General features: G+C 34.4%; 1 protein-coding gene across 5 annotated transcripts in view; it reads right to left on the bottom strand.

Moving 5' to 3' along the window:
* SLC39A12 (solute carrier family 39 member 12) overlaps positions 1-5,069 on the bottom strand; it is a 35,732-nt gene extending 30,663 nt beyond the window's left edge. For 2 of the 5 annotated variants that reach the window (XM_040059393.1, XM_040059377.2), the window contains exons 1-2: positions 4,881-5,069; positions 3,435-3,787 (exon numbers count right to left, since the gene is read on the bottom strand). In XM_040059393.1, coding sequence (XP_039915327.1) covers positions 3,435-3,704 — 270 coding nt within the window. In that variant the 5' untranslated portion in view covers positions 3,705-3,787; positions 4,881-5,069. The remainder of the gene's footprint in view (positions 1-3,434; positions 3,788-4,880) is intronic. The other 3 variants (XM_040059413.2, XM_040059384.2, XM_040059404.2) reach the window with 3 other exon arrangements.
* Between the last annotated feature and the right edge of the window lie 9,853 nt (positions 5,070-14,922).

The raw sequence follows: 14,922 nt of genomic DNA, 5'->3' as shown, positions 1-14,922 counted from the left end.
TCACACAACAATTTTTATGTTTCCCAATGAATTCTGTTAACTGCAATAATGAGATCCAGTGCAGAGAGTCAGCACAAGGTCTCAACCCCAATTAGTCCTTCAAATGCATTTCAAGAGGAGTGAAATTATATATTCACTCTGTGCAGGCTTTACATCTGAGCACAGATTTTTTAATATGTGTGTGCATATATATATATACATACATATCTCTCTCTCTCTCTCTCTCTCTCTCTCTCTCTCAATTTTTCTTGATATAAAGACACTTTTCAGAAACTTGCTGCTCATACAAAAGTTAGTCTATAAATTAGACCAGAAGACTAATAGGGGTCTATTTCAGGCTATGAGAAATAAGACACTAAGTAAAGTATCTTTCTTGAAGAGATCTTGTAATTAATATTATTCATTCTGTATCTGTTTTTTCTAAGAGTCTCCTTTCCATGTTATAGATGTGTGAGCTAATCTCCACAAAGGTAGGGCAGCTGAACTGTACATTTCAGAGAAGAAACTACAACACATGAGATACCATGGGAGGATCAACACTGAACTCTAATAAATTAATGAATCCAGACAGAATCCAGTTTTTCAGAATACATGCATACATGAATACATGCAGAATACAGGCTACAAGCATGATGTGTTTGGTGGAGCTCACTGTGTACATTAGTTCATTTTCCTACACTAAAGCTGAGTTAATGAAATAAACATTGTCATGTTCATAAGCCAAAGTTCCTTGGAGGAATTGAGAGGTTTGCTACTTTTTAATATGAATTCTAACAAAAGTTCTGAAAATAATGAATCTAAATCTTAAAAAAACAAAACAAACAAACAAACAAAAAAACCCCAAACAAACAAAAAAACCACCTAGATTACAGTATGATGCATTGTGTCCTGTTCTGCCTACATTGCCTCATTGCTTATCGAGTTTTTTAAGTTTAACATTTGCTAATGTTAAACTTAAAGACCTAATGCAGTCTCTGAGAATTACTCTTTGGACTAGGAGGAGTCTATTCTGTTTTCTGTCCCAAAGATTTCAGGTCAGTCAACCAGCCTTTATGAACACTCAGTAGTAATACAATAAACATATGTCATGAAGTGGAAGATTTTCAAAGATTTCTGTAAGATTTTACAATCCACTGAGGATAAATTGCAATCAGTGAGTCCATTGTTTGCTCTTGCAAGGAAGATGATTGAAAAGAAAATTACTAATTAGGAGAAAGAAGATGCATTGTAAAAGATGTAGCTACTCCATAGTATATGGGTAGCCCATGGTGAGTGACCCTTGAAGAGATATTAAGAGGATATAAAGTGGTTTGTCACTAGGTGGTTTTTTGTTTGTTTGTTTGGGGTTTTTTTGCTGCTACTAATATTTTTCACATCCTTGATACAGAAATGCTTATTTCCTTAAAAAAAAAAAAAAAAAAGGCCAGAACTTGGGCACTGAAGTCTGAGTTTCTTTTATTTAAATGGCCAGAAGTTCTTTTTTTTTTTTTTTTTTTTTTTTTTTTTTTTTTTTTTTTTACAAATGCAAGAAATATGTAACTTCTGTGTGCTTAGAAGGTAAAGAAATGTCAGATGCCATTTAATAGCTGCCAGCCTCTGCTCAAAGAGTCTTGGGGCCACTACACAACAACAAATCAGAAGAGGGTCTAAAGAAAGTGTTAAACTTCACTGCTTTTAAGTGGCCATTAGAGATATCACAAAAACCCAAAAATTAAAAAAAAAAAAAAAAGTCTGAAATAAAGCCATGTGGTATAAACAGACTCCTGGATTTAGAAGGGAAATTGAATCTGAAATCAATTAGTGATTCCCAACAAGTATGAGGAAGGAAATGCCAAGCTAAGGTGGGGCATTCTGTTTCAAATTTTGATGAATTTGTAGGATAGTGCTTCTTGCACAGTTTTTGCTGTCTTGGCTTACCAAATCTTGTTAAATCATCATAGAAGATTTCAGCACAGTACCACATGGCCTCCATGTGACTGAAAATGCCACATGTCTCTCAAGGATTTTCCTACAGAAAACCACATTCCTGTGGTGCTGGCACAGAAACTCTGACAGTTCAGGATGTGTGCAACGTTTCTGACTTAGACGACAGACAACACTGAAGAGTACTGAAAATGGTGAAATCCTCAAAGTCTTCCTATAGAAAATTTCCAAGATGAAGCCTGAACAGAGAAGCAGCACTGACCAAAGTAAGCCCCAGCTAAGTTTCCCTTAGATTTCATCCATCCAAGGACACAGTGGGTAAGCTCTCCAGAAATACATCACAAATAGAAGAAAAAACTATGCCAGTTGGAAGAAAAACAAAACGGACAAACAAAAACTTAGTCCCTTGTTTTGTGAAACTTAGGAGGACTATAGACCCATGTTTAATACATTGTCAATTTTCAGTCTGGGGCCATATCTGATGCATGTGTGATGACTATCTGATTGCCCATGTGTGAATAATCTCATTTATAAATATTATCCATTTAGGTAATGATAGGGACCTACAATATTTAGCTATTTCATATTTGGGCTCATATGAAAAATGGGAGCATTTTTAAAAAGGGTCAATAAAGTGAGCAGCTGTCTACTGCACAGTATAAAAAGATCCCCACCTCATCGGCTTGGCAGATTGCTGAGAACAGCACCTTGTAAAAATAAAACATTCACCTTTCAGACCATACTCATAAGTGTGGTATAAACTGACACTGCTGTATGTAGGTCACTGAACAGCGCCACTGAACAGAGCCAGAGTAATGAAAGCCAAGGCTGACCAAGCCTTTTGTCGTCCCTTTCAGCTAAGTTGTTTAGTAACACTGTCCTTGTCCTTTCTTCATTGAATCAGAATTGAATTCTGAAAATATTCTCAAGTAGACAACCAATCCCTCTGTGCAACTGTACCCTGGACTACTTCCAGTTTCAGTTTGGATTTGGAGATTCATTTTCCTGCTTTTCATTTCCCTTGACCTGAACTGCTTACAAAACCCTCCCCTAATCTTGAATATTTCAGTGAAGTGGCACATAAATCTGAGACAATCCTGTCTGGGTTTTATTTTTATGAAGTAAAATCCAGAACAACAAAAAAAGTGGCAGAACTGGTCCCCAGTGTTTACCTATGTCTTTCCATAGTGGAAATCCTGTGCCCCAAATTTAAGCTCGCGCTTTTATTGTTAGACTAGATTTCAGTGGAAAAGTTTTTGCGGGAAAACAAACACTTGGGAACTTTAAAAGGAATGTCTGTCATGTTTGGAACACTTCTTCATGAGCTCGAACAATAAATAATAATAATTCAGAATGAAACAAAGCAGGGACAATTTTTTTTTTTTTTTTTTTTCTGCAACAAGAAGTTTTTTACATGTTAAGGTATTGTATTCAGGACAGTATCACTCTAACAAATGTTAGAACTCACTGATGATCCTGTAAAGATATCCCTCATTAATTGAAGCACTAACCAGATTACAATCCTCTTGCATGCCATAAATCCGCTGTGGGCACTCAGCTCTCTCCAGTAACATTTTGACCAGTTCTCGTGAGTGGTTCATGTGGAGCTCAGTGTTTTCAGCTGAGAGAATGCGTAAAACTTCCACCAGAAAGCCTCTGCTGGGAGGATTGCTGCCATCCTGCCCATGCTCTTCCCCAGGCTGTCCTTCAGCAATGAGCATGCTGAATATGAAAGCAGAACATACCACCCCAAGAGCTGGATGCCTGGTCAGAAAACACATCTCCTCTTCCCGCAGTGCGTGATCTGCACTGAATGTTGGATTGTTGTTTGCACTTCACAGCTTAAACTGGAAACCTGAAGAATCTGAATGGTAAAGGGGAAAAAACCCAACCCTTTAATTAGTGCAAATGCAATATGTTCGAAAGGATTTATTAATTGGTCGGCTAAGCTGATTTGCAGTGACAAGCTGTTTTTGAACAACAGGGAGCCTGTAAGGGCTTTACAGCACAGAACAGCAGGAAACTAAGACAACCATGGCCTCAAAACTTCTTTAGAATTACCAACAAGAGGTTGTCTCAAAGTGCCCTTCTCTCTTAAAAATAAAGTCTATGGCTTTCATTTCAGTGTTACGTTATTGTATTCACTAATAATTCTTTTCAGTAAGAATAGGAAAATATCATGGCTTTCACTTCTATTTCATCATGAAAACAGGTTTTTAGTAACAAAAATAGCTGTAAGTAAATATAGCTAGTCTAATATTAATATGAATGTGCAGTAATTGTATTACATAGCAATAATATAAAGCAGTTTATATTGTCAAAACACTTTACCGACATTACTAAACTACAGCTATACAGCACAAAAAAAGAAGGATGTACTTAAAACTTAGTGGTCACTACTCAGACAGGAGAATTACAAAATTGAGGCTATAATTTCACTCAAAGAACTCATTGAATAAACAAGACAAGCTTAACTTGTTAACTCTAGGTGCAGAAGACATTTTGTACTATAAATCTCTCTTGTCACAAACCTTCCTAATAAACCACTCCTTCTGCTTTAACAGCAATCTATCTCAATATCAAAGCACAAGAAATATAAAAGAGTTTCACTTGTGTTTTCCACAGAATTTTTGATATTATTGAGGAGCAGATGCTGGCAGTGACATACATATTCAGACACAATGCACGTATGTTAAATAGCCACATATACATTCATCTTCTTTTTTTAACTGCAATATGATACACGTGTCTTATTTTAAAGGAAACTCTGCTAACAAAGTACTTAAAATTGAAAAAGAACTGTTGAATTCAAATGGGTATTTAGTTAAAAGTTAGTATGTTTTTAGATATTAGGAAATTTTTGGGTGTTTAGATATATTTTACTGTTAGCAGTTAGGAATACGTATCATTGTTACAAGGATATTATGAACATTTATTTCTAAATGTTATTTTCTTACCTTCTGAAGGGAAAAAGAATGCTTGTGTATCTAGCTTTGTGGACTTCTGAATCCTCAGAAGTATTTAGCTGCTGGAAGTCCAATGTTTTTAAAATTCCTTGATGGTGCTCTGGAAGCTGGAGAGGATTAGTTTATTGCTGCCTTGAAAAGTTTTCAGTTGCTATGGAGAGAGCTGCCCTTAAGGTAACAATGGAAGTGGATAGGAATTAGTACATGTTCTTCTTGTACTTGCAAGTCCTAAGCATTGCATTATTGAATTTATTTCACATATTCTAGTAGTTATCATTCTATGTAAACAGTCTGTTTTAGAAGTTCAAGATGTATAAAATCTACTAAAGAATGTATTTCATTTTGATGGATAATACATGCAAGCACTTATAACTGTTACTAAATTATTTGATCAATTCTACAACAAACCTGAATTTTGTTTTTGTCATTAAAATATTAATACTTTTTGAAAATATGAAAACACAATAGAAATAGAAATCTTTTCAAGCACATCCATAGAAAAAATGGTATTTTTTTTCTTTGCAAAACACTACCCAGAGAAAATAGCCTCCCTCATCTGCACTTATCCTGTGTCACATTTGCACCAACTGTAAAAGATGGGATAGCTCAGCCTGTGGTGAAAAAAAAAATGTCGTCCACCCACTCAGATTTTCCAGAGAGACACTGTTATGAAGTTGACATTTACATCACCACACCATCACAATATTACTGCACTGGAAGTCAGTGAAAACTGCCACGACTGACAGATTTCTACAGAGACTGGTACACCAGTCATATCATTCTCCCACCTTCCAAACTTTCCCTGCTATTATGAAGGACTATCATCTCAGCTGGCTCAACAAATCCTGTGAAGCAGTAAGCCTGTAGCAATAGAAACATCATAATTCTCCTTAAAGCTAGATTAATGAAAAATCCTGGGTTCTAAAATGTCTGTAATGTCTCCAACAGGGGAACAGCCCTGTTTTAGCAAGACAACTGATGCTGACTATAAAAGAATTCAACTGAGAACACCAGCTTGAAGGAAGTGCAAAATGTAAACAAGTGTTCTCAAAAATACAAAGTACAATTACATGTTCAGATTCTTTTGTGATAACGGCTGAGTATTTTAAAAATCAGTCCTACTTTTAAATATTCTTTAATTTTACTTAATAAATTACAAAACATATTTTTCAAACTAGCATTTCTAAATATACCACTTTATGAAAACAAGCATTACAGAAATTTTTCATATAAATATTTTCATAAGGATGACTGAAAAGAAGAAACACATGATAATATGTGTTTCTTCTGGCTTTTATATAATTTGTTTTGTCAAACAAAGCTAACCATGTCCAGATTTGTTCCACTAATAAAAATAATTCCTCAGATAATGGGGGAATAGCTTCCAGCACTTAATTCTGGGGATTGCTCAATCTTCAAACAAACATAGAATAGGTTTATCTGTATATAATTTGATGTTTTAGGTATAATTACAAATTGAAACTAAGAATTCATTCTATCCAATTAAGTGTACAAACAGAGGGTGAGTTGTTTCAGTTTACTGAGAAAAGCTAACATTTAAAAACACTTCAATGATTCATAACTATTGAAAGCTTCTGAGAGATTTCCATAATGATACTGGCTACAACCTAATTTGTTATTTATATTACAGAGTGATGGTAAAAAAAAAAGAAAATATTCAGTACATTAAAAAACAACGGATAATAATCGGTACAGGCTACTATGGCTGATCTCAAAGGGGAATTCACTTTTTATGACAAAGTGTTGCAAACCTCTTCTGACTTCTGACTTCTGAGCTTCTCAGTGGTCAGAGCAAAATCACAGGCAATGACTCAAGGTTCACCCTCTTCTTTTACCCTTGACACTGTGTTTTCAGTCATGCCACAGTCACTAAAGAACTATTCTGTCTACACAGCACTTGGATTACTTCTTCTGAAGTAATTGCTGGCATTAGTTGCCAGTTGCCATCAATCTTTTCCTCAAACACTTGTGCAGCAGCATTATTCCCCCAATACTGAACCATCCTGAAGCTGTGCCAACTGATCAAATGGGACCACGACAATTACAGAACTGTGTAGTTAGACGCCCATTAGAAATTTACTGAGATACACAGACAAAAATGCATCACTTATACAGTTTAATATCTTAAAACCTCCCAAAGTACTTATCACTAATATTGTAAGTCATGTGTTATGAGACTAATATTTTGACTCAGATTTTACTGCATGCCTTTTGGAGAATTTAGATAATTCTCAAAAAAATACTCCATGCACAATGCTCATAAGCCAGAAACTCTCCACTTACTGTAGAATGATAATGTGCATGGAAAAAAGAACCTTGAGGAGAACTGGAGAACTGGGGTAACTCAGAGCAAAGTACAATACCATTCTAACATGACAACAGACTCTCTATAGCAAAACCAATGCTAGGATGAATTTTCTGATTACATGAAAATTTTTTTAAAAAATATTATTCCATTTTACACTTACATACCTTGGCGTGTAAAAGCAAGGACTTGAGATCAAAAATTTTCAGGAAAAAAACACAATATTTTTAAATTACATTGAACAATTACCAGGCTGGGATACTTGCAAGAAAGTAACTAATTGCTGACAGGCATAGGCGTATGACCCAGCAAAAAAAAAGTAAAAGAAATAAGATAAAAAGAAGAGCAATAAAAATGTGAACTTCTCAAAACTTTATTTCATTACCAGATTAATGATCCCAGACAACTGCATATATTTTTTTCCCACCCACAGACACAATCCTTTATGATTTAGAAAGCTCATACAGTAATAACTTATGCTCTTACTGAAAAGGAGTGAAGACAATTTAGAAATGGCATAACTGGACATAGAACATGCAGCAAGGCCTCTGGTTACAGGGGTTTATTTATTTAATTAGTTTTCATTTTAGTGAACCAGTAAGACTAACTGCAGCTTATCTGGCTTCTCCCACCTCCCACCTGCTGTGAGAACAAAAGCAAGTTGCCCATTCACAAATTCCATGGATAACTGCACTCTGCAATTTACTGGGTTTCAAATGATTGGTGAATAAATTGTACAGGAATAGGAAAACTCTTTAGAGGACTCACTCTGAGATGACAAGGGCATTGCCATGAACCCTACCAACACAACAAATGGCTTTATTTCATTTTTACAGTAGAATGAGGGAGGATGTAGGCATAATTTTAGCAAGACCCCTGCTGAATGTCACATCATACTGGGTAATGCAGCTATAAAACTCTTATTCCTTCAATACTGTGTAACTTGTTTTGATGGGCTAACTAAACGCATTTATTTTCTTTTTACTAATTGCAGCAATTATGGCAAGTAGAAGAGAATCCTCTGGCAATGCAGCTTTCCTCCATGTTATTAATGTGATATGTGCACATTGTATAATTACAGACATAGGCAGCATATTGACATATGAAAGAACTAAATTTTGCATGTAATTTGCGTAGAATTTCAATACATAAGGTATCTTTGCCAATATAATGCCAGGGTGCTGTAATAAAAGATGTCAGTACTTTAAAAATACCACAGTCAATTAAGCTTTTTTGACATCACATGCCAATCTTAACAATATCACATATATAAAGGTTGCCAATGAATTAAATTAATATTTTTGAAATTATCTGAGTTACATATATAAGCATATATAAATGTGTGCATGTGTGTGTATATCTATATCTATATCTATATCTATATATATATGCACCTGGAACAAATCTTGTTTTAATTCAGGATTACATAATTCACTTGTAAGCAGAAAGTTTTCCAAGACAACCTGGAAATCTATTTAAAATAAAGTAGAAAAGCAAGAAATAAAGAAGTTATAGATTGCTATATACTCTAGGCCAGCAAACCTTACATTTTAAGAAATATACCCCTGGAGGTGCCTTCTCACATATTACAGAATTTAAGGTGATATTTATTGTCCTAAAATATTACTGTCATGAAAACTGTTTTGAAATGAAAGCTTTAATTCATATGAAAAGTTTGTTCTAAAACTTAATTAATTGCCTCCATCTGACTGCAGACTTTTTCCTCACACAATCTCTCTATTGCTAACTATCTAGTTGTGTTTAAAATAAAACAGAAAAAGAAAACCATAACACATTTGGATGTAGGTATAACCATCAAGACTATAGCAATTATTATCGAGAACTTAGTCAGAACAGGAGATAGCAGTATCTTGGGTAGGAAAAAAAGGAGTTTTCGTAAATATGGATATAATGTTGCTCATTTTTTACTTAAAGAACACATAGGTTAAAATATGCTCTTGTGTTTATTATTCCTAGGAATATTAAAAGCCTAACTTTCATGAAGGTATCTTAACATTAAAGTACAGCTACTGGACCACCAAGTCAGCTTCAGTTATCTCACTTCTTCTTATACTAAAGAGATGCAGAAATCAGTTTCTAAGCTTTTCAATGCCTATTGTATGGTTTTGGTCTGCAGTGTTATCAGATTGTTATGTATATTGTTTCTTTTTTTGTTCCTTTAGATTTCCAAAGAAACCGGGTTCAAAAGCTGTGTTGATCTTACTAAAAGTGTTTTACCCGGTCCAAAGCATTTACAGTCCAATCATTTATGTTGAACTATTGATTTAAATAATCCAAATTAAATATTGTGTAGTATTACAACATAGAAGGCTAATATTTCAATGGAAAAAATAACCTTTTGAAAATTAGGCTGTTCACTTTGTAGGAAACTGACATATATTGTATGTTGCATCTTTAGCCAATGACTTCTGACCCCAGCATATTGATTTTTTTCATTTCCTGCTGATACTCATCAACTTATGTTTGAAAACCACTCAAATGTTCTTTATGTGTTTATGTTTTTTTTTTTTCTTTATATAAATATTCATAAAATATTTGTAAATAATTTTACTGCTAGAGAAATTGAGATAAAAAGTGATTACTCACTTGTTTTTTAAACTATGACAATGTTCAGTTCTAACAAAATTCTCACAATATGGAAGAGTCATTTCATGCAAAAATCTGTTGCCTGAGAGATGACTGATGTTTCTCAAGGTCTTCTAGTCTATCCCCCCCCCCAAAAAAAAGGAAAAAATATAAGTTTCTGACTCATGACTGCAAGCCAGAATGAGAGAAGACAGTTTGTTTCCATCTCTTTGCCTTAAATTCAGAAAGAGTGTAAGTGGTACCAACAGTAAGAAGAGCTTAATTTGGGTGATTAGATGGTCTTCAAGTAACAGATGCTGAAGCAATAATGGCGGGGGAAAAAAAAAAATCCTACAATGGAAGGACAATGAAAGAACCAGCATTGATAGAAAACAATTTAGCCAAATACAAATTTCACTGCATGACAGTGATCTTACTTCTATCTTTATTAAAACTACTGACAAACAACTCTCTCTCCCGTAAAACCTGGTATATTTGTTGTTCAAAGACTTAGTAACAAAAGTACTGAGAAGGGAGTTAGTAATAAGAAATGTTTGTACTTCGTGAAAGAAAATATTTCATTTTTAAAAAAATTGTTTCTCTCTGTATAACAACAGTTAACCTGAATACCAGTATTCACAATAAATGCAAAAATGTAACTATTAGATTCCAAATTAGATTGCTTTTTTTCTCGCCTATATGAAATATACAGAAAATACAAAATTAACTACTATTTTAATTTTGCAAATACAGTTTGAGTTAAACACACCATAAATCCTTTTTTTTTTTTTTTTTTTTTTTTTTTTTTTTTTTTTTTTTTTCAAGAGGACACATTGTTCATTCTGCTCAGTGTTGGCCATAGAATTCTTTGTATCACTAGCTCCTAGAAAAGAATTGCTGTAGGTATCTGTAGGTGTCAACTGTTAGTTCAGCGGCCAATCCACTTCTGTCAGTTACTGTAGCCTTTAATTTGAATTAGGCTGTATATATTTTGGTGGGTCTATGGCAACTATAATTTTAGAAAATCCTGAAATTCTATCTTCAAAGCACTATGCTAAAGATAATCTCATCTTAAAGCTAACAAATGGATTAAAATGAGGTAAAAAAGAGCAAGAACTAGAAATCCACGTAAGTGTAAGTTACGTCTTAAAAAGTAAAACAGCAATCTGCAGCACAGTGAAAATTGAGTACCAATACTTCCCCTGTAAAGATTTTTCAAGCCTTTCCTTCTGCTGAACAAATTCATCCAAAAGTACTGAAATAAGATTTATCTTCTCCTTTGCTCCTCATGTCTCCTCTCTATAGATAAGGGCAAGAAAATTTTTTTTTAAAAAAAGGAATTCAGGCAGTCTTGAATTTCAGTCCATGCTAACTCTCTTCTAAGCAAATGCTTGTACTTTGATTTAGCAGTGAGCAAGCTCTCGTGTGCTGCGGATTTATACCGAAGGGCTTAATGTGAGTAGCTTGTGAACACTGAAAGCAGAAACTTTCCTGGAGCTGAGGGTCTGCTACAAGCAACTTATCTATTTAGTATGACACTAAACAAACCTCCTGCAGCTCTGATTTTGCTGGTTTTGTTCTTGCAATACCTTCCACACACTTGGAAATAGATTTTGAAGTATGCAAGAAGAATGTTTATTCTAATTGCCCTTTCCCCACTGCCTTTTTTAAACATATAGAGACACCATCCCCTGCCCCTCAGGAACTTGGAAAACCATAATTATAAAGTGTAATCTTAATTTTCACATTTTATTTAGATGAACTTAAAGTAAGTAATTATTAACAATTGAGTACGCTTTCTTACATTTAACAATATACAATCTGCAACCCAGTGTGAGGTTCAAAGTAGCCAAGTAGAACAAGTCAATGGCTGGCACTCATAAGCTTGAAAAAGAAAGCCTAAGTGGATTAGTATGCAGAGCATTAGGGCATTGAATTAATTTTCAAAATTAACTCCCTACAAGGTGAGTTGGGGGATTTTTTTACAGAATATTATTTTTATAAATATGTCCTTTTTTTCTGCAGAAACCTTGGAAAGAACTAAAGAGGAAACTGAGGCAATTTTATTTAAGGGGAAGATGACTAAGACTCTTCATAAATCAGAGACAAAGTAAAGAAAAAGAATAGTGTGAGTCTGTATGCACTTTCAGATGGTGAATGGATAGATCCCAGGTACTGGTTTACCTCCACTTCTTCTGACTGATGATTCACTGCACTGTTTCTATGCCTGCTTTTGAGGGACATGGAACTCTTCTGCAAATAAATTTTGCCAATTAAAGTCAATAAAACCCTGGTATATTGGCTCCCTTCACAGTTTTCTGTGTATGTATTAACTTTCGTTTGCTCTCTTTCTGGAGAAAGGAATCTGAGATACACCTGCCAAAGACTACCTTTACTGTCATTGAAAGAGGAAAATACATGTGCATGAGAGAGGGAAAAATAGACCTGTTCCTTTTTGGCATGCTTCTTTATGTTATCTCCTCTTTAACATATTGATAAAGCTGAATTAAATCTTACAGAATGCAAATTTCTAGCTTTAAGTCAGTGAACAAATTATTTTAAAATCTACAAAATTTACAGTAAAGTTGACACCCTTATCCTGTCTGCAACTTTTTGTTCTCTAATCTGAATATTTTCTGTAAAAGGATAGTTCCAAAAAGCCTTTTAATATATGCATGGAAACCACTAATTCTTTTTCACCCTTTTTTTTAAAAAAAAAAAAAAAAACCACTTTGCTACCTTTATTATTTAAAATTGAGTATAGTTTTAATTATTTATCTTTTCTCTTTATTTTCGTTCCCCTAATTTATTAAAAGGAGGGGGGGTTTGCTTTTTTTCTGTGTGATCTCCTGAATAAGTGAGGCTAAAGCTGAAAAGATGTGTGTGTGTAGTTAAGATGGGTTTTATCTAAATTTGCAGTACATGGAAGTAGCTGGACCAGTCACCCTAGGATCCCTGTACAGTCATTGCAGACTGAGGCATTTTAGGAGGTAGTTTGTCAGACCTATTCCACACCGAACTTTTGGATGAGAGGAATTGCACTGTAGCCTCTGTACTTATAACATCCTTGACAGCTAAGAGAGCCTTGAGAGATTGCCTTTGCTATACACATCTGTACCTCTCTCCTTTCACCCTAGTACATTATTAACAATTCTACCACTTCTAAATACATCTGACAGAAGAGTAAAAATCTCCAAGATTCCTGCAAGTTTTGTGCAAAAAAAAAAAAAAAGGCCTAGAATAAACATTCTACTAGTACCTACATGCAGGAAAACTGCAGACATAGGACTCAGCTATAGACATGAAACATACAAAAAGAAATGCTAGGAAAACCATAAACCATGCTATGAAAAATTAAACCAAAGAAAAGATACAAAGCCATAGTACACAAACATCTTCATTGCATCTGATACTTGCTTAATTTATAAAGGCTTTCCAATATTTTTATATTCATGAAAAAGAATTCACAGATTGTGAGGCAGTATAACAGGATGTTGACCACGAGAATGTAATGAAGCAATCCCTAATAAAATGCATCTGTAGAAGGAGCAATTTATGATCTCAGGGAAAAAAAAAAATGTCCATTTGCTACAGGAGGACTAGATCTAATATAATTTGTTCAAAGAAAAATACAAATTTTATAGGGTAGAAGATTCAGAGATTTTTTTTGTGAAGTGAAAACAACAGTAATTCAAGCCCAGAAGTTAGAAATTATGAAAATAATTTTCTCTCATTAATGACTATAAAGGCTGACATCAACATCATCAAGAAGGCAAAAATAAGGGATTAACTTTTCTTTCTTTTAACAGGTTGGGGTTTTGTTTGTTTGTTTGTTTGTTTGTTTGGTTTGTTTTTGTTTTTGTTTTTAACTATTTGAGCTACACTGTACTAAATATTAAAAAAGTAGAGATGCTGCACTCAGCTCCTTGCTACACCATTTTACTACTGCTGCCCTCTGCTGCATGGAACAGTTTCCACAGTCTTTATTTCATACTAATCTGGTGAATGACTAGTTTCAGAGGTAGATGTCTAAATGCATATGCCAGATTGCTTTTGTTTATTCCTCTAACTTGCAGTGAAGTTTATCTGGCAGCAGAGGAATGCGAGTTTTACAAAAACGTCAAAGTAAATAAGTGATTATCGAAGATGAAATATGATACAATGAAGAATTATATTCTCAAATTTGTTTTGCAAAACAAAATGACTTACTTCAAGAGATGTTTTGACTCAATTAAACATGGTGCAATATCCATTACATTAATGTTAATGTCTTTTCAAATGTCAGCTCTCAATGAATGTTATAAATGAGGAGGCAGTAAGAACAGAAGATCCAACATGAACAGTCTATGAACAGTCTATAGTACAAATTGTTTCCAACATTTATTTTCTTACTCTCTTTTTAAAAATCCATGCCTCCATCTGTACATCTCAGAAGAAAGTGCTACTCGTCCATACCATGCTCCCGACAATAACAAATCTCTCATCTGCAAAGATGTAACTTGCACTGCAGGGTAGTCCAGTTACATTGTGACATAACACAGCTCTGAAAAAACACCCTCAAATGGGTACGTATCCAACTACTTATGCATTTAGCTAAGAAAAGTCATAGACAACTATGCATGCTTGCCACAGAATCTTAACAATATCCAAAAATGAAACACTTTTATTTTTACAGCACAAACCCCTTAGCTTAGGCACATCAGTAATTCAGCCATATTCACAAATTATGAGGGATGTTTTTTTCTTCCCGTGCATTTTCTGAAACATCCATGATTTTGTTGAAAACCCTGCAAAAATCCATGGATTTTGTCCATTTTATTCTGTTTAATAAGGCTCATTATTTTAAATTACCTTTTTACTGGAACAAGCTCCAAAGAAACCATATGAAGAGAAGGATGGAAAGTGGAATTAAAGGAATAACCCAGAGCAGAGGACCATAAAGGCTAAGAAAAGCTCTACTGAATTTAAGCATTGTTCTACCTTGCTCAGCATTATAACACAGCAACAGAAAATGATATTTAGACAGTGCATGCAAGCCTGACACTGTTTGGGGTCCATTCCCTTCACACCCAGCACATGCAGTCATTAGAATGAGCTGTTAGAGAGCACACCCATGATTGT

The sequence above is a fragment of the Hirundo rustica genome, chromosome 1 (genome assembly GCF_015227805.2).
Source record: "Hirundo rustica isolate bHirRus1 chromosome 1, bHirRus1.pri.v3, whole genome shotgun sequence".
Taxonomy (NCBI): Eukaryota; Metazoa; Chordata; class Aves; order Passeriformes; family Hirundinidae; genus Hirundo; species Hirundo rustica.
Note: the sequence above shows the minus strand (reverse complement) of the source record. Positions and strands in the feature narration are given on the sequence as shown.